Here is a 19880-nt window from a genome sequence, read left to right on the forward strand (position 1 = left end):
CAGGAAGAGAAAATAGTTATTTGTAGACAGCGACTGCTGACATGATCAATACTGTATAGTGCTGCTGCTGTAGATAACATGACTATGGAGGCTTGCATTAGTGAGTCAGTAAATACAACCATCAGATGTGTGTGTGTCAAAATATGACTTATTTACAGTATACTTAAGATACAAATATCACCGAAACACAGCCAGACAGCCAGATATCATACAGGAAGAGATTTTATTCATTAGAAAAGCCATCAACCCCAAACAGCTACTGTACAATGACATAGGTACATACAGCACTATACATACATGTTTTAGAAGATCAAAGTCATTCAAACTTCCAGTTAGGATGCACCATAATCAAGTCAAAAAGGGCATACATTAAAAGATACTGTGTGCAGATCACCAAAGTCTGATCAATATGTACCCTTTTACATAAAAAAAAACCTCCATAAAAGCACAGGCAGGAAAAAAAGGGACTCATTCTTATCGGCAGAGAAACGGAATCTGTGACAGTGATATGCATAGTGTCTCAGAAGCATGGTGTGTGTGTGTGTGTGTGTGAGAGAGTGTGTATGCGTGTACAGCAGTAAAGAAAACAGAATAACTGCACAGCAGTCGAAAGAGCAACACCAGTACCGACTCAGACAAGCAGTCGCATGTTTCGTCAACATCACTGAGAGAAGAACACAATAACGAATCATGAAGACTAATCCAATTATTCTGACCTTCAATCCAAACCTCAGTAGAAGAAAACAAGCAAGTTATAAAAGGTAACTATGTCATTATCAAGCCTATGATCATTAGTTTAATTAGTGTTTAATTACAGTTTCACACATACATAAACTATTCGTCTGACACCCACATGTGTGGTATATCAAATACTACGCGGTTTGGTTGCCTCATTTTAAAAGATCCTCATGCACACAAATTGTGAGAAACTCCAGCCCTTACCCTAGTCCTTGGGTTAATATCACAGTTAGACAATCTGGTCCCACCGGGACTTATGGTAATGTACCTAGAGATGTCCGAGCATAGAGAACAAACATGATTACATTGTCTCCTCCCCCTTTCACACAACAGGTCGTTCACTTACAAATGGTAGGTTCACACAGGGCTCTAGCAGAGACCAGTGGAGAATCCATGCAGATAATGTAAACATAGTGATCACAAAGCCCATAGAGATACACGTAATGTCATATCTCTCTGATTTAACCAGGAGTGAACCATAGTATGTACACCAAAACATGTGTCCATCTCGACTGCCAGTATTTTAGACCATCGGCCACACGCAGAGGCCTTGAGGGTAGGTGAGGGGGGAAACAAAGATGTCCGCTCCAAGTTCTATCCGTTTAGGGCTGAGCACCCATTCCAGTCTTCCTTCTCTCCTTCAGCTTCAGGTCATCGCACCATGGAATTCCTTCATTTATCAAATCAGCCGTTTCACGCCCCCACTCTGAGGCGCCTATGGGTGTACTGCACAGACGGACGGCCACGGGGGGGTGTGCGTGTACTGTATGTGTGTGTGTCTGTGTGGGTGTGTGCGTGTAGGCGCGTGTGTGTTTGCGTTAGTCCACACCCAACGCCCGGAGCTGCCTCTCGATCTCGTCGTCTGAGATGGTGGCTCGTTTTGGGGAGGCGGTGCTGGGAAGGCGTTTCCCCGCTGCTGGGGCTCTCACCATCTGGAACGCCAGAATAAACCCATTAACGCGCCGTGCTGCGCTCGACAACCTAGAGGACATTAACTAAACACACCTACACACACACGCAGAGGCTTTTATGTTACACTTGTTATCCCTAGGCGCAAACACAAGCCAGACAGCGGCAGTTAACTCCAAATATTTTTCCGATCGAGGTGGGGGAGTTGTATTAGCACACTTTGACCTCTAGGGGGAGGCAGACCTCCACCAGATGGAGCTGGAGGAGCGTGTGCGCTCTCTCTCTCTCTCCCACACACTGTGGCAGAACCTGATAGGAGAGGCAGGCTGAATCCTGCACTGCTGACGGATGTACCTTTCCGGAGATCTCAATGCCAATCTCATCCAGGACCTTGCTGACAATGTCCTGGGATTCCTCCTCATCGCCCGATTCATCGAAGATGTCATCTAGGGTGTCGTTGACTGGGGAGAGAGAGATATAGATAGACAGAGACAGAGACAGAGACAGAGAGAGAGAGAGAGAGAGAGAGAGAGAGAGAGAGAGAGAGAGAGAGAGAGAGAGAGAGAGAGAGAGAGAGAGTTTGACAGAGAGAGAGAGAGAGAGAGAGAGAGAGAGAGAGAGAGAGTTTGACAGAGAGAGATCATTGATTATCTCAACGAGGCTTATCTGAGAGGTCAAATACCTTTGAGGCAAACACTGTCGTATTTCTGTTTGAATGTTTGAACATCTTTTTGAAAAATACCATGGCTGCATCTTTTTAAAAAGGATCATGTCAGGTCTTACTCATTTCCTCTGTCATGCCCATCTTCATGTTTTCCTTCTGGAAGTTCTGCATGGTCTGGAGGGTCTTCTGAGGATCCATCTTCTTATTCACCGCCTGCATCGTCTATACACGCAGAACAGCAGTGAGACTTGGGATGGCCTGATTCACCTGATGACCTGACACTGACTTTATTACAGCAGGGTCCTACAACTGCACTTTTGAAGCTTTTTATCAATACACACTTTCGTGTCATGAACAGCAACTTGCATGCTGTACTATAGAACAGACACAGAACAGAGCTCCTAAGAGACACACACACACACACACACACACTACCTTCTACCCTGACGGTTCATACTGAGCAATGTTGAAACAAGCCTGACCTACTTTCACTGTCGAGTCTAAAACAACCAAGGCGTACACAACATATAATTAGCTGCTATTAGCATATAGTTCCAAAAACAGGTTTCAAGAACTCTGTCCCATTATTTGGAGGCTCACAGAAAGGCCAGAAAGAACACAATGGGCTTCATCCAAGAACTGCAATGGAGAGGACATGGGGGGTGCTTACAGTCCTGAACACAAACACGCACAGACACTGGGTGGGCACGCACGCATGCACACAAACAAATTCATGGTACAAAACTATTTCATTTCACTCATCACAGCCCATTAGATGCAGGCCTAATTACCGCTGACCTCCCTGTTAGACAAGTGTCAACGTTTAATAAACCATGGATTCAAATACGGTTCCACAGCGTCAAACAGATTCCCCATTAATACATTTATAGCAAACACTGAAATATTGATACATATTTAGAAGATCTAACTAGTTCACACACAGAGCACAAAGCAGCTTAAATGGGGCAGTGCATAAAGCCATACTCTCATGACTGGGACAGTAATTGTTGAAATGTACAAAGTAAGATATCTGAAGTGTGTCATGTCTGCTAAAAATCCCAAACAGGTAAAAATGAGATAAATGACTGACTCACTAACAGAAGTTGCTGGGGGGGCAGGGCACAGACAAAGCCTTCACACTTAAAAAGCCAATGGACTCCAAACTAATTAGACATGCGGGGGATTCCTTTGAACTGCCGTGTTTTGAAGGATCTTTTAAACTAGGTTACTGGGTCTGTTTTGGCCTCATTTTCAACAACAACAAAACTTCCAAAGAACTATTGCACTGTACAATTTTAGGTTGGATATGAAACTAACAAGCTTTACAATTGGTTAGTTCTGAAACAATACTTGAAGTGTTTCCCTTTACAGGAGTTGGCTTTTGTAGGCCTACAGTATCGTACCTTGGCAGTAGTGGACATGGCTCCTGCCATCTTCATCTGGGAATTCATGACCTTTGTCTGCGTGGACATGGAGGTGACCTTTGAACTGACAGCATAGGTCCTGTTCTTCTGCTTCCTCAGCTGAACCAGCTGCTTGGCCAGGATCTTACAGGCCTCCCGGTTCCCACTCTTGGCCATCTTCTTTATCTCCATCTCCTGCGAGAGGGGTGATTAGGAAAAAGCAGTGATGCTATATACAGGCAAACCCCCACATTAATGGCCATTTTCATATAGTTTAGTGCACTGAAGAAGAAAAAAAAAGCATGCACATAAATACACAGAGACATTGTACACAAACAAACTCCGGAAGCTTCCCCTGGGACTGTGTTGGCATATGCAGATTGTAAATAGTCAGTCAGAGGTATAGATACCTACAAGCAAGCAACCCCTCCTTTATATTAGTAAACAAGCAAAAATAGAGACTTGCCCAGAGGGGCTTCTCGCACACATAGCTTGTATTGTGTGTGTGTGTGTGTGTGTGTTTGAGCATCCCTAGGGATCCCACCGTGGCTCCAGGTTGTTGAAAGCTAGCCAGGCCTAGGTTGTCCTCCCTCACATTACGTAGGACTATTTGTTTGAAGGAGGCCATTGTCAACAGAATCATTTATTAATGATCTAAATTACAGGAATACAGCTGTTCGGTGTGTGTAAGTGTGTGAGTGTGTGCGTGTGTGTCTGTGCTTGTGAGAGAGATGGCTGATAACAGGTTAAGCGGCCATTAGGAGAGAGCTCATTGGTAAGCTCATTGTCCCTGTCTGTTCTCAGCACTAAGTGGTCCTGCTGACTGGCAGTCAGATCCAGGCTACACCTAAGAGCTGAACAGGCACATTTTACACGCACACACACACACACACACACACACAGGTGCATCAGTTTAGCACTAGCCAGTTCTGCCTGGCTCAGCAGAACAGTGACGATGGACATGAATGATAGGCGGACAAAGACAAAGTCAAGGATAAGGAAGCTGAGATTATAGACGATGCACCTTATAGACAATGATGCTGTATAATGTGTGTCAGCAGCTACAAATCAAAGGTAGCAGACAGTGTCAGCTCAGTGGATGAACTGGTGCTGAGGAGACCTGATTACTGCTAATCTACAGCCCTGTCAACAAGAGGCTGCGATTACAAAGGAGGCAGTCCCTGAGGCAGAGGCAGATGCAGTTCGATAAGAAGAGGCAGAGATAGACCGAGGCTGACGGATAAATAGTAGCGCCGTCACAGGAATCGAGTCATCCGTTGCTGGCAGACGGAGTCATTCCATCAGCCTCAGAAGAGTTACAGAAAAACAGCCATATGTCAAACCCTCAGCTCTTGACATCTCTACTGAACAATGAAGACATAGCGATATGGATTATGCTGCATCCGCTGCGGTGATGTCCTATATCTACAACACTGACTAATGTTGAGGAGAAAACAGGCCTGAGCATGTTCCAAGTGTATGACTTTCCCAGTACACACTAATGAGTTGCCTGGATACATGGAAGCGATTAACATACGGATCCAATTTCCACCAAATAAAATACTGCATTGTTTTTGGACACACATGCTACAACCCCCAGGATTCTCTCTGATCTGATATAATGTAGGTCATCTCCATTTCTAACCAAATTATAATTTTATCTAGACCAGCAACCAAGCAAAAAACTAGATTAATTAGTAGAAATATTAATGAGGAATGAGACAGAACTCCCCAGGGAGGTCATTATGCCCTGTCTGATGTTTACTTAAAACAACATAAAGACGCACGCCTCTTCTTTTAATCTGTCTCTAAAAGGGGGAAATAGAGGGGAAATGTTCTTTTCTGCTGTTCACACAGAGCGAGTGTGAGGTCTCCCCTGCAGCTATTTTACCTGCCCCAGTCCTGAGTTTTCAATTACAGCCATGAGCCAATCGCTTGTATGATCACTGGCAGGGGAAGTGAGGAGGTAGGTATGAGTGGGAGGTAGTCAGAGCGGTAGGTAGGATGGCCTGAGGTCAATAACACACTTTTGATGCAATCAGGAGTAATCTAAATGATAGGTAGTAGTCATTTATTTAGATCCTTATTAGGAATTTTCCAAAGTGAATACACAGACATTTCATGCATGAGAACAAGGCAGGAAAACCAAAAAACGATATATTGACCAAAAAGGCTGAAGCTTTAGCTACCTACCGTTTTTTAACCAAACATTTCAAGATATGCTACTACTAGGCAACCCTCTCACTACTCGGTGTGTTCCTAAGAGGTTGAGAGGCCTGGTAGTTTAACTTCAGTGTTTGTGTCTCACCATTTGCTTCTCCTGTCTCTCCAGAGCGGTTCTGTCTCTGGTGATTTGTCTCTGAGTGCCGCGCAGTTCCTTCGTCTGCTCCTTGATAACGTCTGAGAGAGAAGGAGAGAGAGGGAGGGAGTGAGCGAGCGTCCTTGATAACGTCTGAGAGAAAAGGAGAGGGAGGGAGCGAGCGAGCAAGCTAGAGTGGAGGACTGCATAAGTGATCGATTAGTTAATTATCAGCGAACATCTTTTTCGGAGTGAGAGTGGGAAATGAGTGTTTATAATCACCAGCGTCCTCCAGAATCATAAAACCTAAACCCCAGTCTGACGGCACTCGACAGCCTGCTGAGCCAGCGTCCTCTAAAAGGCATGGGAGCTGAGGACGGCAACACCAGGCAACACCAGGCTGGGACAAAGGCTGCATGCATGCCTCATTCACAGGGCTGAAACAGGAATCCTAAGCCTCCCCGCTCCATCACTATCCATGACTACCCTGTGTATGCGCGTGTCTGAATTACATACACAAGCACACATCGTGCTTCAAATACCAACAAATCACACAAAGAGAACCGTTAGTCTGTTCTGCTGGATTTGTGTGTGCCTAGCCTAGAGAGACAGCACTATGTATACAAGAGTATGACCCATGACCAAGAGCACAACAGCAACTACAAATTTGAATAAATATCGTACCTCAATAATACATTTGCAATCATATGAAAAACCTGAATACACATTCATAAAAAGGGGGGTGAGTCAACATTGTATGCCCCTTGCTCAGGCACCCAGGCATGATTTATGAGTGGGGTGGACAACATACAAGAGGCCACCCATATACACAGCGCCTGCAGTGAGGGTGTCCCATCCAGGATGTGCCACAGATGACATGCTCCCCTAACACCGTCATCCGCCCGTGACTGAGCCAAAACTCTCCGAAAGGACACACACACAAACACAGAACCACAGACACACACACACACAGCCTAGCACAAGTGGTAAGCTACATCCCACCATCCATTTCCTAAGCCGTTCTCTAAGGCTCTTTACTCAGATTCTCTCCACAGTCCAGTGGGCCCATAGCTTCGCTGTCAACTACAGAAAAGTTTTTTATCTTTGTCAAATGAGGACAAAAGTGTCTCAGAGTGCTGAAACTGGCATTCACTTACAGTCCAAAATGAAGCTGTAAAACTGTTTAAGTGTCTGTAAAACCTTTTATTGTGTAATCTATAGTTATAAATGTTAAATAAACTGAAGGTAATAGGGACCAAAAAGGCTGAGAAATAAAATGCATGTCTTTCTATATCAGAAAAAGGACAGATAAAGTAAGTCTAACATGAATGTAAATTATAAAAAATAAAATAAAAATGAAATAAATTACTAAACTAGTCAGGTCAAAGTCAAAAAGTTAATAAACCATTAAAAACCAGTGATCGGTCAGAAATTCCCTGCCCTTCTAAATCCTTCAAACTCAAAGGCCGGAATTAGAGGGCCACCTGTGGGAGCCAAGCGTACACACGTAGATGGTGACGTATCGACAACGTGCACGAGAGGGAGGGAGATAGTCCTACAAATAACAGAGATCGCACCCCCCGTACGCCACCAGCACACACCCAACCACAGGATACGACACCGTGGCACGCCATGCCGACACGGGGCGACGCCGGGCACACGACACCCCGACAGAGAACAAGAAAGAGGAGTAGGAGGAGTGAACGAGAGAGGAGACCACCATTAGGATGCTGAGATGTCTAGTGAGTAACGAGAACTGTACAGTAAGTAACAGGTCTACATTTATGCCTGAATAACTGTGGTTGGGCCAGTAGTCATGCCACTTCTGGTTACCAAAATCATTCAAACATAGACTTTGATGGGTAGTCAAAGCTACTTTCACACATTTTGAACTTGAAATTAAGTAATGTTTTTACTTTTGTTATGTTTTAATTGAAAAATGCTTTGATAGGATATGATTCTGCCGTTGTTAAAATGGAAGGTTTACTTTAAAGCCTAATTAAATGGTCTCTTAGGTAGGCTTCGGTGTAGAAGAATAAAGGTAATTTGAAATCTAATTGGGGATCTAATCACATGGCCCTGAAGGTTCAGTGATAACTTCATCTTTAAGGCTCTGACTAACCTGCATTTCTAGATCACCTCATTAGTCTGGCACCTGTGATGACACACATTCTCTCTCTCTCTCTCTCTCTCACACACACACACACACACACACACACACACACACACACACACATATACACACGCACACATTTCAGTGAGAGCAATGAGTGTAGAGTGAGCTTTGAGTGTATAAAAATGCATCAAGTGAAACTTAAATCAATTTTATTAATTCTCAATGAACATACAGTCAGGATTTTCAACATGCCTGCTACCTCTTGTATAACGGTTGTCCTTCTATCTACACAGGGTGACACGGCTGTTACACACAACACGGTGAGTAACAAAGTAAGCATGTGTGCCTCTGTGCCTTATTGTGTAGGCGAATTATATAAACAAAAATTACCAGCCGCTTCTGTTCTAAAATATTTTTACAATATTTTGACACCAAAACCAAACAGCCGTCCAATGATCATACTGCTCAACAGTCGGCTGTTGGTCGGCTAAGAAAATACCATCACTGACTACTTTAAATAAGTTCACCTATTTACTTTCGTCCAGTCAAGTTAAAAATAACTTGTTTAATTCAGTTAAGCTCCTTTCTATTTAACTCCGACAATACTTTGCAGTTTTGTACAAAGTAGCCTAATACGAATTCCAACACGTGTGTACTGTGCTACATTCAAAAAAGGAACCAAACAGGTATAACTGGCTGTAGCCTATCATTGAACGTTAGTGACTTGACAAGAGAAAATTCAGCAAAGTTGAGCTTTGAAATGCTTGTCGAAACAAACTTACCGTCAACAGTCTTCTTCTTGAAAAGGGATGCCATGGCGCTTGGTCGAAAAAAAAATAATTAAATGAAAACGTCTAAATTAAACCTATAATAACTTACTGGCTGTTTGAGCCGTTCAGTCCTAATAATAACCTTTGGCTTCCTGGTTGCTGCTATCGAAGTGACTGACTGTTCGCCTTTTCACATGACAGTCCTGACTCACTTTTCCCTCTACGTCACCGTGCGGGTGTCTCCCTCCACTCCCCATGTCCGGCTCTAGAGGGCGCCCCGATTCAGGGGTGTTCTATTACAATAGACTATAAACTCATATAGCTTATTTACTGATAGAATACAAAAATATAATTATTAACAAAAATGCATCACTCATAATGTTAGCACCCCTTCTCTCTTATTATGGTTGCTGAGCTTGCAAAGAAGATATTCGAAGAGCGTGGGTCATGTAGTAGATATGGGTTACTAAATTTAACCTAGTTGTTTATGCCCCTTGTGTACTGTCAATAAGAGGCGAAGAGGGTAAGGAAATGTAAAGTATTCTGTAGAAGTAAACCATGAAGAGGAAAAACAACCCCATGCCTGGAGCATAATCATAAAGTATTTTGTTCTCATCTCATTCCTCCCCTCTAAATGGCCTCAACCTCCTGGGTCAGCATTGTTTCTCCAGATATTACTGCTGTGAGCAACCGAAGGTAGCAGGACACTTGAACCGTAACCAACCCAATTCCATGAAAAACCAGAGCCCCCCCCAATGTTGCTAAATGGAAAACGGGGGAGTGAAGGAGAAGGATGGGAAGAGAGGAGGGGGGGGGAGACTGTTTGAAATGAAAGGACAGTGCCAAGTTTAGGGGAAGGAGAATAAGAGTGCAGGGTGACTTTGAGAACCGCGGAGGACGAGTAGCCCTCAGCTCTTCCCCGTGTCTCGGAGGAGGCGTGCGTAGCGTCCCGGGGCCATGTTCTTGTTAAGGTTATGAGGAGGATGTTTTGGTCTAATCAGCAGACGGCCAGAGGGAGCGCTACTAAACAGCCTCATCAGGAAGGAAGCCCCACTGGTGATAAATCTAGCCCCAAGCACACAGGGACACTCCACGGCCCTGCGATGAGACACGATACCGCCTGATTTGCAAAGGATTCTACAGTATATTAAAAATCTTCCCATCTGGGGGAGAATTTGTTCAGCTCATTTGGAAAACTCCCCATGTGGCGTTTTGTTTTAAACATTTAGCGGGTCTCATCCTCTCTCTCTCTTTCTCTCTCTCTCTCTTCTCTCTCTCTCCCCCTCTCTGCCTTACTCTCTCACTCCATATATCTATCTTATCTCCTTTCTCTCTGCTGGAGGTTTGCCTAAGGCTAGCAAGCGTTTAGTGCTAACATGCTAACTGCATAGACAGACTGAGACGTTCATGTGTGAAATTAGATCCCAGTACAATCAGTGAGGAGGGGTGGGGGGGTCTTTCAAAGAAATCAAACCTCTTTTTGTCTCTCGATGATGTATCCTTTCCCACTTTCACTGTAGTGCAACCCGTACTGTAGGCAACCTCTTATAACCCCGTGTTTCTCCTTTTACAGATCAGATCTACTCACTGAATACAGGAGCTTCCTGGATTGTCTTTACATGGTTCATATTTCTGTCTGCCCACACGTGATTTCAGCCTCAGTTCCAACAGAATGGCACGGATGATTGATCGTGATGGGCATGTTATTATATGTGTGTGATTATTCAAACGTGAGTAGATGTGTTTTGACATCAAATGATCATCACCATCAACTTTGGTTTGTGGCCGGTGTGCGTGTGGGTGGAGCGTGACATGTAACAAGGCTAAGTTATGTTGTCATTGTAAGCCAGGCGGGCTAGACGGAGGCAGTGCTGGTTCTGTGATGGGCAGCAGGGGATTAAGACAGCACATCTCCTGTCTGATGGATGGATCCCTCTCTGCTGCAGCGGAACTGCTGGAGAGAGAGAACCAGACAGGGAAGAAGAGAGAGAGAGAGAGAGAGAGAGAGAGAGAGAGAGAACAGATGGAGAAGGTGAGACAGAGAGGTGGAAGGGGGATGGAGAGAACAGCACAGGGGCAGAGAGAGAGAGAGAGAGAGCGAGAGAGATGGCGAAAAGGGAGAGAAGTGGCAGGGAGGATGTAGGCAGGGGAGGTAATATATCGAGTGAGTGACTCCGCTCTCGCTGCCCGTGGGAAGATTCTATTGCGCTCGCCAGCACCGGAGCACCAGTGGGAGTGTGGGTAATGAGAGATTACTACCCCTGTTGAGTTGTCTCATCACCAGCCGCAAAACCACCTCCCCCCAAGCAGGGTGTTAACACATGGATGAACACACACGCACACGCGTGAAGACACATGGACACACACACGCAGACACACACACACACACCCAAAAACATAAATACACCTACATACATTACACATTCAAATGCATCATTTACAGGGACATTTGCATACATGAAGGCATATCAAAAACCACATCCACTCTCATCACAGCTGCCAGAATAAAAAAGGATTCGACGACTAATCCAGCCTCGTGTCTCTGGGCATGTCTGGGTGGTGTGTTCTCAATGCCCTGCATGATAGTCACTGACAAGCTGTTATCCACAGGTACATTTAGCCTGAGGAGGCCAATCTGCCAGGGCCCGTCCTACATATGTAGTGTCAGACCCCAGTCTCTCCTTCTCTGTCTCTCCAGAGGGCAGTCCCCCTCTACCACCCCCAGGGCTGGCCAGGGCTTGTATCATTCATTCCAGCCAGCCAGTCAGGGGAATATTAGCAGCATGGGGAATGAGTGTCATTAAAAGAAGGAAGGGCAAGAGAGGACGAGTCCTTCGGTCAGGGACAAGAAGCGGGTGGGGTGGGTAGTGTTGGCACCAGACCGCACACACTCACTCAGGCAGGAAGGCACATGTAACTGTGGATTCATCTTTCTTTGTTTCCGAAGAATTCAGGCTGGCACAGCAGAAAGGGAACTCGTTTGTCTGTGCTTTTGTTCTTTTCAAGGCAACAGCAATTAATGGAGGCCTTCGAAACAATAGCACTCAAATCTGTGCTCCATGTCTATTGTTTTCCTCAGGCGTAGGGGGTGTGCAGGTGATAACACGACTGTACGTTGCGTTACGGCAGAGATACTGTGAGTGCGCCGTTTACCCGGCCTTCCTCCTCAGAGCTCAGGGTCTGTCAGGTCTGATAGGAAAGAATCGTCTTTTTTAACGTGCCGTGTCTTTGTTTTCGCCCAGAGCGCCCCGTTTGACCTTCTTGTTCAAAAAAGCCAAGTCAGTCAAGTGGGGTCTCTCCTCCAGTCATACTTCAGCTCTTTGAGACTCAGTCATCTCATTAACTCTCTCTCACTTCTCCGTCTCCTGCCGTTATCGTTTCTCATGCAAAACTGGAGGTTTTTAATAGAGCAGGAATAAGTAATTATGTGGCGTTCACAGGCCGGCCCAGCCAACCCTGAGAGATCTGAGTCATCCACTGGTCACTTCATTAACACTGGAGACATGGGTGACCCTGCTGCGCAAGACACACACATACACACACACATACACAGACGCACACATACACAGACACACACATACACATACATACACAGACACATACATACACACACTGGGTGAGCCATGCAATTAAAATACGCATTTACATGCAGACGCTGTGACAATGATAGCTAAAACAGCAGGAACAATTAAAATTATGATTGTATGAGATGGCTGAAAGACATGAAACTAGCTTCTTACACTGTCCATTTGCGAAACAAAAAAAATTGGTGACAGATTTTGTCATATGACATGGAAATTAATGTCCATGTCGACAATTAACCTTCAAATGACCATGTGCCATGTGTATTCGAATACCTAAATGGGCCATCATAGTTTTCCATTCAACCTTTATTCATTCAGTAATATTCATGTCTGGGAAGCTGTTTGAACTATTTTGTTAACCTGAGGCGCTTTCTCCTTATCATTTCACACAGATAACAATGTAAAAGTGTTTTTGTAACACACCTTAAATAAGTGGTGTGTCTGTGCTGTGTGTGTATGTGTGTGTATGTGTGTGTGTGTGTCTGCGTGTTTTAATGGAGGTGTAGTAGAGTAGACACAGTCTCCTTATGTGAGTGTGCGACTCACCTGCTCCACTGACAGGCCCCTGCTAATGAATGTTTAATTGGAGGTTAATGCTCCTCTCCTCCTGCTCCTCCTTCTTTTCCTCCCTCCTTCCCTCCACCCTCCCTGAGAGACAGAGCAACGGATGGTGAAAGAGACAGTGGCTGAAGCTCTATAGTAATGGCATTTAGATAGACCTATACATCACTCTGACTGTGTCAACATGCCTTGGATGCACTCCACACACACACACACACACGTCTATAACCACTGAGCCGCAGCATTAGTCACCTGTCAGTCATCATGGTTCAAGATAGAACTGGTTGGAGTTTTAAGGAGGAAAAAGTCACAGAAAAAAGCCACAGAAAAGATAGAAAAAAACTTTATGTTACAGGAAACAGACATTTTTATAAATTGAAGTGTGCCACATTTGTTTGTTAAATATAGAAATGATTGAACGAGCATCAGAATGGATTCCAGACTCTAGCATCCCCTGGTTTCACACCTGGGCCTGGCTGCTTATAGGACACACCAGAGGTCTACAGAGATCTGCAGTGATGAGATGGCGCTGGTGCTTCATTACTGCATTCTCATCCTCATCATCGTCATCGCCATCACGGGGGTGCAGGTGTGCTTGTCCAAGTTCACGTGGAAAAACCCATGACTCAGTGCGGTGTTTTCAATGTGTAAACCCCTAATGAGGAGCTATCGTTAAAATCATGTCTCCAACATATGTTTCCCACCCCTACAGCTCCATTAGGATGTGGGAGAACAGCATCTGCGTTGCAGGGGTTACGTAAATAAGGCTTTTGGGAGGCTCCAGAAGGAAATGAAATTATGTAGATCTCGGCTTTGAAAGCAACACACTTCGTCACTCTGCTGTTTTTCTATTATTTTGTGCTGATTTCTGTGTTTCTGCTTTGTGACCCCCCCACCCCACTTTGAAAGATCTGGAACAAGCCTGTTCTGAGTCCTTGCATCAGGCACAGAAATCCTCTCAGATCTCACTCATAACTAACCCACTGGATGTGTCTCAGACTGTATGCTGAGGATAACAGCTGCAGAAAGAAAAACATTTTGTGCTCTTATTATTGCCCCTCACCCCATTTCAGTTTTTTTACACCACCAGTAATAGTCTCCGATCCTCATGAAGGAGCAGAGGGAGACAGAGAGAGATGCTACAGATGTGTTTGGGGAGAGACCGTCATGAAGGAGCAGAGGGAGACAGAGAGAGATGCTACAGATGTGTTTGGGGAGAGACCGTCATGAAGGAGCAGAGGGAGACAGAGAGAGATGCTACAGATGTGTTTGGGGAGAGACCGTCATGAAGGAGCAGAGGGAGACAGAGAGAGATGCTACAGATGTGTTTGCGGAGAGACCGTCATGAAGGAGCAGAGGGAGACAGAGAGAGATGCTACAGATGTGTTTGCGGAGAGACCGTCATGAAGGAGCAGAGGGAGACAGAGAGAGATGCTACAGATGTGTTTGGGGAGAGACCGTCATGAAGGAGCAGAGGGAGACAGAGAGAGATGCTACAGATGTGTTTGGGGAGAGACCGTCATGAAGGAGCAGAGGGAGACAGAGAGAGATGCTACAGATGTGTTTGCGGAGAGACCGTCAGGAGGACCATTGAGGGTTTTAGTGCGTGTGAGTGTGCGAGAGAGAGAGAGAGCGAGTGCACGTGCATGTGTGTGCGTCTGCGTTCCATCACGATCCATGCAGCCCAACTTGTACCACTGCCCCACTTCCTCTGCACTGACTGGCAACGCATCATCAGAATGAGCCATCGACATTGTCCCAGTTCCATGGCGCCGAGGCAATCACATCATCAGCGTGCGACTGAATAATTCACGCTCCATCTGTGGTGCGCTGCTTTATCAAAGTGAATGAAACATCCTGTAAGCCGGGTTCCCTAATGGCCCACCAAATCTGACAGCAACAGACAGCAGACAGGCCAAGGAAATGAATTATATAACCTGCCATATTGTCCCTCTCAGAGAGAGTCCTGTCAAACAGGATCTGGCACACATACAGTACATGCGAGGAAAGTGGAAGGAGAGAAATGGAGATGGGACCATATGTAGAAAAGGAGACGAGACCAAGAGAGAACAGACAGACAGGGAGAAGGGAAGATGAGCATTGGCACTGAGCAGAGCATGAAAGGCAGAGGGGACTGCCATAAGCTCTCTCTCAAAAATCCATTTATTAGTGTGTGTTTATGCATCTGACAAAACTCTGTGACCCTGATTCAAATAACTAGGACACAAAACACTTCTGTATTCATGATAAATAATAAAGAGCCCATGGCTACATTTACATTTAGTCGTTTGGCTAACACACATAATAATGGGGAGACCAGTTAAAGTAAAGCAGACCGTTCACATTCAAACTGAGTGGTCTCCAGTAATTAAAGGATGCAAGAGCACTCACTGAGGTCCTTGGGTGAGAGAAACAATAAGAGAGGGGGGGGGGGGGGGGTATGTGATACAACTGCACCAGCTCTCTCTAAGAGAAATGTCTGGGACTTGATGCATCCAATGATAATGTCTGCTCAGTGATGTATCTGAGCTTGCCCTCCTCTTCACCCTACTCATCTGTGCCGAGGGTCTGGTCTGCTCACCCAGGAGAGGTCCACATTCCAGTCTCAGCCCTTCAATGGTCTTGCTTTTGTTGTGTGGATCCTAAGAGGATCATGTAAGGTCTTGCTGAAGTGTTCTGGAATAAATTGATTGGATGGTAACAGAATTAAAAACATTATTTATTTTTAATTTGTTTACCGGGGACTTAGAGCGATCGATCGATGCCTCTTTTCGTTGCATACGTGCCTGCCTGCACATTGTGTTTTGACAATACAATTTAATTGAATTGAATTGAATACGGTTTGTACAGTAGCCTGTATTCCGACCTTTCTGCATTTTTGTCAACGGTCTTTATTGCTTCACCAGCAGGTGGCAGCAGAATAACTCTTTGGTCGTTATAAAGCGCTGGGCCACTCGCAAGATGCCCAAGTCTCCACCCTTGCAGTCCGAAGTAGCGTGGGCGAGCGCATCTTGCAAGTCAGTCGTCTTTCGTTTCTTTATGAATGTCTCCTTATCAGTAAAGTCGTCTGTGATGATAGTGATATTGTAGGCTACGCTTATAGGATATATAGGATATATCTGGTGAATTGCACTTAATTTTAGTCATAGACAAGCCAAGTTTCCAACCAACTAATCCACAAAATATTTACTATAATACTGCGTATCTCACGTTATACTCATTTTTATATTTATAAAGAGAAAGTATTACTCAAAAATGCTTTATGGGTGTAATTCTGCACCTGCAGAAATTAGACAATTCCAATGGGATCAGCTACGGGATAGCTGAGTGGGCGTAAAGGCGGCGCGCGGCCCCAGCCCTCCTCAGCCCAGTCAAAAAACTTTCATCCAATCAGCTACACCCTAAGAAACTTCGCACAGTCGAGTTTTGTCGGATACCTTCTGTTCCCTATCATTCCGTTTTGATTCTGGTCTGTAGGTGGTTGCTCTCCTGCCGAGATACCATTGTTTTTATGCTAACATTCTCTTTCACTCGCTGGGATGTCTATTGTGTGCGCTGTAGTTTATAGGGACCCAGGGATGCCGCAGATGATTACACCCGTCTGAGGATCGCTGATCTCGACCGAGACTATCTCTCTCTCTCTATTTCTCAGTACTGTTCTTACACCCCCGTCCTTCGCTATGAGTTGTCTAGATGTGATGTATCACCAGAGCTATGGCTCGCACTATCTCCCAGCGACTCCAGCGGCGGCAGCGGCAGCCTACAAAGCGGCGTACTATCACCACCACCACCATCACCAACAGCAACAGGTGGGTTTCTAGACGAACTTCTTGTGTTGTGAGCTGGAGTAGAGAAGGATTTTACAACATTCGTATCGTATTCTGCAAACACCGTGGCCCAGGAAGCGTCAATCTTTTAGCTCATATCTTTTCTCAAGATATCTTTTCTGCAAAATATTTTTTTTACGGGTCTTATTTAATTCATTTAATTTAGTTCTTACTTAAACATGTCATGAGGCATGGCAATTGTTGTCACTCTGGAATGTTGATCATTGTTTCTTGAACATTATGAACAACAGAGAGGTCTACATCCCAATTCCAATGTCTTCAGAAAAAGTACTGTTTGGGAAAAGGACAGCATTTTGCTTTTATTTGTATTGAATTTAGAGGATTGAAAATGTAATCCTTTACTGCAACACACTTTTAACCACTTCAAAATTGCAAAGTTGACATTTTAGAACAATTTATCACTTTTAAGAATGAAGTCTTAAAATAAATAGCCTATTTGAAAAGAGATGGCATATTGTGTGCACTCACTATCAATCTCTTGCCTTCTCTCTTTCCCTAATTGTTCTCTCCTTTCCCGTCTCTCCATCTGTCTCTCAGAAGAAGCTGAGTGCGTACAGTAAGATGCAAGAATGTGTGGAACAGCAGTCTTTTGGGAGGCAGCGTGCTGGCCGAACGGCCGGGGAGCAAGGGGTCCGGAGGGGCCTTGAGGGACCAGGGGCTGGGACAGGGGCTGGGGCTGGGACAGGGGCTGGGACAGGGGCTGGGGCTGGGCCAGGGAAGGACAGCCACCCTCCGGAGTACCTGAGCTCCAGGTGTGTCCTGTTCACCTACTTCCATGGAGACATCGGAGACGTGGTGGACGAACATTTCTCCCGTGCTCTGAGCCAACCCAGCGCCTTCAGCGGGGAAACCAAGCCCACCAGGACCCACACAGCACCAGCGTCAGCAAGCATCTGGAAAGGTACGATGACCTCATTGCAGACATTCATTTGAGTTTAAGTATTTATCTATATGTTATTTATATATCACATACTCATCTAAACACAGATGGGAAATGTGTCATTCTGAAGAAAGAAATGCTTTGCTCAAAATGTATGTTCCTAGCTTTAGCCATTCAGTTGAGCTCAGTAACACTTCTAAACTGTATCTGAGACTGGCTGTAAAGGTCTGCTCTTTTTTTCTTTCCTTTTCTCTGTTCCAGATGGCTTGTCTCTCTCGGACGGCCAGTGCAGCTCCTTCCCCTCCTCTGTGTGGAGTACTGCTTATCCCTCCCAGCCCAGCCCCTGCCTCCCCTCCGTCTCCGTCTCCATCCATCCAGACTTCTCCCCCAGTCCCGCTGCCTTCCACGCCCCAGACGGGGCACTCTGGGCAGGCCCTGCTCTCTCCCAGGCCAGCCTACCCCCTCAGGCCTCCCTCCCCGATGCCTGGTCTTACAGCCTCAGCCCTCAGACTTCTGCAAACTACCCACACGTCCACGAGGTCTACCCCCATCCCCACCAACATCCCCACCCCCACACGCACGTGCACAGCCGTCACCCCCACCCGATGTTACACTCTCACCCAGGCCATGGCCCAGCCCTGGACCCCAGATTCAGCCCGCTGTTGTTGCCCAGAGTTCGTCCCCAGAGCCATAGCTCAGCCCACAGTCCTGGATCCCACAGCTCACCTCACGGGGGGGCTCTGAAGACTGAGCTGGACCCAAGCAGCCCCAGCCCTGCCCCAGCCCCCTCCACTTGGCCCTCGACCCTCCATGGAGCCCTGGATGTCTACGATTCAGGTATGCAGACCTGATATACAAACACATATACACACATACAGTACACACATACAGAACACTAGAATGCTTGGCAAACTAGACTATTTCATGTTACTGCATGTGCATTCTAGTAAAGTTTTCGTGTTTTGATTGTTTCTCTGTAGTTGTGGAGCAAGATAAAGTGAAGGGCTCAATTTGGTTCTAAGAGGCAGCGGACCCTTCTCCCTGACTCAGAGCTGTGATCGGCACAGCACCCATGGGCCTGGAGCTGGAATCCTGCCTGGAAACTTGACACATTTCCTGGGAATACAAGAATTTTGTCAAGAAGAGAGACTCTGTCCTCAGCTCCTAGTGTTTTTGTCATCGTGATCCCAGCTCCGAGATGTCTCTGGAGAGATGCAGTCTGTGAGGCCTGTCCACGGCTTTAGTTCTGTTTAAAGAACCTCATTTTGTGGGAACACTGCTTACTTGCCTTGTTGTCCCTCTTTTTTCTAAAATGGTTTTGTGTATATGTTATGTGTGTGCGTATGTGTGCGTGTGTGTGTGTGTGTAATTTCCTTGCGATGTATTTTGTGTTTACAGAGTTATGTCTTGAGTTGTCGTAAGATAAGTGTCACATGCTAATTGATGTCAAATGCTCTTCTGTTATTTTCCCTTGTGCTGAAGAAAAACATACTGTAAATATTGATATCCATAATAAATTGCTGAGTTATATTAGCAAACACTCACCATTTTTAAGATCTAAATATTTATCCTTCTGGAAATTGATTATCAATTGCATTCGATGCTACAAGTTGATTAAACACTTTCATCAAGTGAATACCAGGCTGGGCAGCCTTTCTCTATCCTGAGAAATGCTTTAGACGGACCTCAATGACAGTATATTACAGACTATGGACCTTGTAAGAGGGTAACCTTAACTGTAACATGTGGTACTGGTATGAGGCTGCTCTAGGCCTAACAAAGACTGAATTCCTCAGACAGTAATTGTAAGATACCATGACATATATGTCGCCTGTCTGTTTCGCCATACTAAGGAATGCATTTCCTGTCTGGACAGGAAGTTCACCCAAGAGAGGCAGACACAAACACACAGACACCAGCTGATCAGATATTTCAACCACACACACTGCACATAAAAAAAATTGTAACACAAACACACACACATATATATACAGTGTCTGACTGCAGACATGTCCTCATACAGACATATATAGTGGATATGAGATAGGGAAGAACATCTTAAAGAAGGTCAGCACTAATCTACTACACTCTGGAGAATGTGTGGAGTG

The 19880-nt window shown here is 45.3% G+C and overlaps 2 protein-coding genes across 3 annotated transcripts; one reads left to right on the top strand and one right to left on the bottom strand.

Moving 5' to 3' along the window:
• Positions 1–204: 204 nt before the first annotated feature.
• On the bottom strand, positions 205–9057 carry chmp2ba (charged multivesicular body protein 2Ba). Its single transcript, XM_067255894.1, has 6 exons — positions 8912–9057; positions 6023–6114; positions 3715–3909; positions 2431–2533; positions 2002–2108; positions 205–1670 (listed from the first exon to the last, which is right to left on the bottom strand). The coding sequence occupies exons 1-6, from the start codon at positions 8943–8945 to the stop codon at positions 1557–1559; spliced, it is 645 nt and encodes a 214-aa protein (XP_067111995.1). The 5' UTR covers positions 8946–9057; the 3' UTR covers positions 205–1556.
• Positions 9058–16571: 7514 nt separating this feature from the next.
• Positions 16572–19304, top strand: vgll3 (vestigial-like family member 3). 2 transcript variants are annotated; one of them, XM_067260139.1, is made up of 4 exons: positions 16572–16853; positions 17430–17793; positions 18034–18609; positions 18753–19304. In XM_067260139.1, exons 1-4 carry the CDS (start codon positions 16725–16727, stop codon positions 18791–18793), a joined length of 1110 nt encoding a protein of 369 aa, XP_067116240.1. In that variant the 5' UTR covers positions 16572–16724; the 3' UTR covers positions 18794–19304. The 2 variants fall into 2 exon arrangements, with proteins under 2 accessions (XP_067116240.1, XP_067116247.1); XM_067260146.1 differs by having other exon boundaries at positions 17433–17793.
• Positions 19305–19880: the final 576 nt, after the last annotated feature.

This window comes from Osmerus mordax, chromosome 2 (assembly GCF_038355195.1).
Source record: "Osmerus mordax isolate fOsmMor3 chromosome 2, fOsmMor3.pri, whole genome shotgun sequence".
NCBI lineage: Eukaryota > Metazoa > Chordata > Actinopteri > Osmeriformes > Osmeridae > Osmerus > Osmerus mordax.

Coding starts and splice junctions, on each gene's coding strand:
- vgll3 (XM_067260139.1), top strand. CDS start 16,725: ATGAGTTGTCTAGATGTGATGTATCACCAGAGCTATGGCTCGCACTAT. Junction 16,854..17,429: donor ACCATCACCAACAGCAACAG/GTGGGTTTCTAG, acceptor TCTGTCTCTCAG/AAGAAGCTGAGTGCGTACAG. Junction 18,610..18,752: donor CCTGGATGTCTACGATTCAG/GTATGCAGACCT, acceptor GTTTCTCTGTAG/TTGTGGAGCAAGATAAAGTG.
- chmp2ba (XM_067255894.1), bottom strand. CDS start 8,945: ATGGCATCCCTTTTCAAGAAGAAGACTGTTGACG. Junction 6,115..8,911: donor CAAGAAGAAGACTGTTGACG/GTAAGTTTGTTT, acceptor CTTCTCTCTCAG/ACGTTATCAAGGAGCAGACG. Junction 2,109..2,430: donor GGGCATGACAGAGGAAATGA/GTAAGACCTGAC, acceptor CTCTCTCCCCAG/TCAACGACACCCTAGATGAC.